Source organism: Otolemur garnettii, unplaced genomic scaffold, assembly GCF_000181295.1.
Source record: "Otolemur garnettii isolate 467f Iridium unplaced genomic scaffold, OtoGar3 scaffold00008, whole genome shotgun sequence".
Classification (NCBI taxonomy): domain Eukaryota; kingdom Metazoa; phylum Chordata; class Mammalia; order Primates; family Galagidae; genus Otolemur; species Otolemur garnettii.
The window spans coordinates 12554295-12558476 of record NW_003852403.1 but is presented as its reverse complement, the minus strand read 5'-3'; the positions used below and the strand labels follow the sequence as shown (position 1 = coordinate 12558476).

Sequence of the window (4182 nt, the reverse complement as noted above, 5' to 3'; positions counted from 1 at the left end):
CCTTACTCCTTTGAGCCACAGGCACCACCCACTGCCCTAAATGTATAACTTCTTTAATCAGGGAGACTTCCAAACTAACTAGTTGAACTTTGAGCAAGGAAGGGACATTATAAAACCAGTGATTAAAGAAGAGTAATAGTTCTGTGGTATGTAAAATAGATGGGAACAGGATGGGTGGAGATGTAGGTGGACATCTTAGAATCTATTGCAGCTTTGCTGATTCTATAGACTTGGACTTGGGTAGAAGCTGTGAAAATCTGATTTCAGAGTATGGATAGGGATTGATTAACCAGAGATTATAGATCCTTTCCATTTGAGTGCCCATGTTTTATTACTTAAACTTATATTCTATGGCCACCTAAAGCAAAATATAAACATTAGCATTTTTTTTTTTTTTGAGACAGTCTCACTTGATCACCTGGGTAGAGTGCCATGGCGTCATAGCTCAGAGCAACCTCAAACTCTTGGGATCAAGCAATCCTTTTGCCTCAGCCTCCTGAGTAGCTGAGATTTAGGTACCTGCCACAACGCTCGGCTATTTTTTAGAGATGGGGGTCTCACTCTTGCTCAGGCTGGTCTCGAATCCACCCATCTCAGCCTCTCAAGTGCTAGGGTTACAGGTGTGAGCCACAGCCCCCACCTTAACATTAGCATTTTAAAATGCCCTTTTAAGCCAAAAAAAAAAAAAATTGTTACATCAAGAGATAATATAGGCAAAGGCCTGGGTTCTGCAATTCTGGGTAAATTGCCATAATCTGGAATGTCTAAAGTAAACTATTTTGCCTGTATCTTACCCCCCAAACTACAAATCCATCACAACAGAGGCAACTGAGAATTAGCTGAGCTGTCCTTCCATTCAACTTAAATGAAAATTTTTGAACGACTGTGATCCTAAGTAATAGAGTGCATATCATTTCCATAGCTACTAAATTGATTTAGGGTAAAATATATTATCTGAAAATACGTGGTTTCTCGAATATAGATAGATATTTAAAGGCCTGTCTTTCTTCTGTGCCCATGTACACACTGATGCTGTGAACAAGGCTGGGCACACAGCGAGGTAGGTTGTGCAATGCACAAGAGCACGACCTCTAAGACATTATATACCAGCTTCTCCCAAGACGTTATAGATTCACATACTTATTAAAAATAGCCAGCAATCACAGTCAAGTTTCTTTTCCTAACAAAATTCGTAGATTCAGATACACTTCTGACAGATGGAAGAAATTTGTCTTGAGGAAAGGGGAATCTTTTTACAACTTGCACAAAAATGCCGCATGAGTGAACGGTATTTTAATTAAAAGAATAAACACTGTGCCGCTTAGAAACATTCTGTAAATGTAAAGTAAAATCTTCGCATCAGCAGAAAAGTGAAGTTTAGCCTGATTAAGACACAATTCAAAGTCATAGCTTAGCTATGAAATCCCTCCATCGACAATACACTTTAAATAAAACCTCTTGTCTAAAGTGAAGAAGGTAAAAAGGCTTCCAAGAAGATTTAAAAGAAATTAACTCAATATTTGTTTTCAAGGGAGACCAACAGTTTGAGAAAGGGTCAGCGGTGTGCCAACAGCAAGCAGCTGGGGGGGTGTGTGTCCACAGATTCCTATGACGTCCCTACTCCCAACCTAGCTGGCTTGGTGCTATCAGTGTGAAGTCAGCCACTTGGTCAAAGTCATGACCATATGACAATCAGCTTCTACTGGCCAGTCCCAGCCGGCTCCAGCACGTCACTGGAATGACTCATTAATTTAGATCAGCCAAACTTGTCAGATCTATTTCAAATTAAGTTATATTTTAAAACCCTAATCTCAGGTGATATTTTCAGTGTTAATTTCTTTTTCTTTTTTTTTTTTTTTTTAGACGGAGCCTCAAGCTATCCCCCTGGGTAGAGTGCCATGGCATCACAGCTCACAGCAACCTCCAACTCCTGGGCTCAAGCGAGTCTCCTGCCTCAGCCTCCCAAGTAGCTGGGACTACAGGCACCTGCCACAACGCTCGGCCATTTTTTGGTTGCAGCCATCATTGTTGTTTGGTGGGCCCGGGCTGGGGATTCGAACCCACCACCTTAGGTGTATGTGGCTGGCACCTTAGCCGCTTGAGCCACAGGCACCGAGCCTTCAGTGTTAATTTCAAAATTCTGATCTACTACCAAGGGCTTGACGGAGGGAAAGCTGCCTCTGAGAAAAGGAACTCAGGTATCTTTTTTGAAAATTCTCTCCCTTCCCCCATATCCAATTTAAAATATCTAATTATATTGTTCAACTAGATTCCATAAATTATCACTTCCATCGGTGATAACTCTCAGATTACTGTAAGTCAAAACCAATCAACCAAAAGGTAATGGTGGTGGTACGTACACTTTCTGGTACCTTGAGACCCAGGAAATAGGAGCTGCAGCCATTGGGCTCCTGGGGCTTGTAGCCGGGTCTGGGCATTGGTGCCTTGCCTAGCAGGAGAAAGAGAAGCAGGAAGAAATATTTAGAAATCAAGCATTTAGGATCATTCATCAAATGAAAGAAGTTTTTAAAGCATATTCCATTTTTCCTTTAGAAGTCACTGTTTGTTGGCCAGGCTTGGTGACACTCTGAGAACATGCCGGGAGGCTGAGGTGGATCACTTGAGGTCAAATTCAAGGCCAGCCGAGGTGGGAGGATCACTTGAGGTCAAATTCAAGGCCAATCTGAGCAAAGCAAAACCCCATCTCTACTGAAAGTAGAACAACTAGCTGGGTATTGTGGCAGGCACCTGTAGTCCCAGCTACTCTGAGGCTGAGGTAGGAGGGTTGCTTGATCCCAGGTGTTTGAGGTTGCTGTGAGCTAGGCTGAGGCCATGGTGCTGTAGCCTGGGTAACAGAGCAAGATTCTGTCTCAAAAAAAAAAAAAAATATTCACTGCTCCTCACATCCAAATGAGGCAATGATGATGATGTCATAACAGAAACTAACCTTCAGACAAGCTTGACAATTTTCTCCTAATCTCAAAGAATTCCATCAGCATTTAATTACTAACAGTTCTAACACTTCTTAAGTGCGTGACTTTGAAGCTAAAGGCCAAGGCAAAACCAGACTGAAACTGAAGGTTCCTTGTTCCTCCCCCCACCATAAGACCACACACTACACAGAGAACAAGCAGAGCACTGTCTGCTTATACGCTTAAGGAACTGGAAGTGTTACAGCCCAAATGTGTTTTGGATTAACTTGAAGGAAGTTTAACAAGATTCCATTCTGCAGGAGTTATAGCAAAAAGAAAAAAAAATTCGAGATTCCGCGGACAAAGCATTATTGACCGAAAAGCCAAGAAAACACTCTGATGCGGTATTTGAGGCATTCGTGTCATAGAACTAAGCAATCTGAGAAGCTTTGAATTTCTTGGTTTTTAGGATCTTGAAAATGTGTAGAGAGCAGCTGTGTCAGTTGTATCAATGGCGTTCATCACAGGTGAAGATAACCTTGACCTGAGGTGACCTCAGGACAGTCATCTACCCATTATTTTATCCTTCTATCCCGAAAAGGAAGATGGATCTAGGTTTTGTGACTTGCCTACCATACATAGAATTAGCGGGGAAACTGGACATAAATCAAGATTTCCTGTTTGTCTCCAAAGCACACGTTCCTTCCTCTTTTTAGGAGATGCAAAACCTAACATAAATCTGAGGAAATACTTTGGGAATGATTAAGCCTCCGAGTGAGGCATAGGCATTTTTTTTCTTTCTTTCCTTTAGTCTTCTTCCATCAGTTAATTATCCTGTACTATGAAATATTTCAAAATTGAAGAAAATCAGAGAATCTTTTGTGACCACTGTACAAACATAATAAATGTTAACATTTGCCAAATTTGCCATAAATCATTTTTCTATTTCATTTAATGTTACAGTTCGGGTTCAGGTAAAGTTGAAGCCTCTTTCCCCCCATCTTTCTGTTTTAATATTAAGTTTATGTGTTAAAGACCCCTTCCTTATTATTTCTGAAAATTGTCTTGATTATTCTTGGATCTTTATTGCTTATAAATTTGAGTCAACTTAGTAAACACTATAAGAAATATTGTCGGTTCGGCGCCTGTGGCTCAAGCGGCTAAGGCGCCAGCTACATACACCTAAGGTGGCAGGTTCGAATCCCCAGCCCAGGCCCGCCAAACAACAATGATGGCTGCAACCAAAAAATGGCCGGGCGTTGTGGCGGGC

General features: G+C 41.4%; 1 protein-coding gene across 4 annotated transcripts in view; it reads right to left on the bottom strand.

The window, feature by feature from the left end:
• PLA2G12B (phospholipase A2 group XIIB) overlaps window positions 1–4182 on the bottom strand; it is a 21914-nt gene that overhangs the window by 6055 nt on the left and 11677 nt on the right. For 2 of the 4 annotated variants that reach the window (XM_003783569.2, XM_012801451.1), the window contains exon 2: window positions 2361–2449. The exons of 1 other annotated variant lie outside the window; for it this stretch is intronic. In XM_003783569.2, coding sequence (XP_003783617.1) covers window positions 2361–2449 — 89 coding nt within the window. The remainder of the gene's footprint in view (window positions 1–2360; window positions 2450–4182) is intronic. One more of the 4 variants, XM_012801452.1, reaches the window with a different exon arrangement.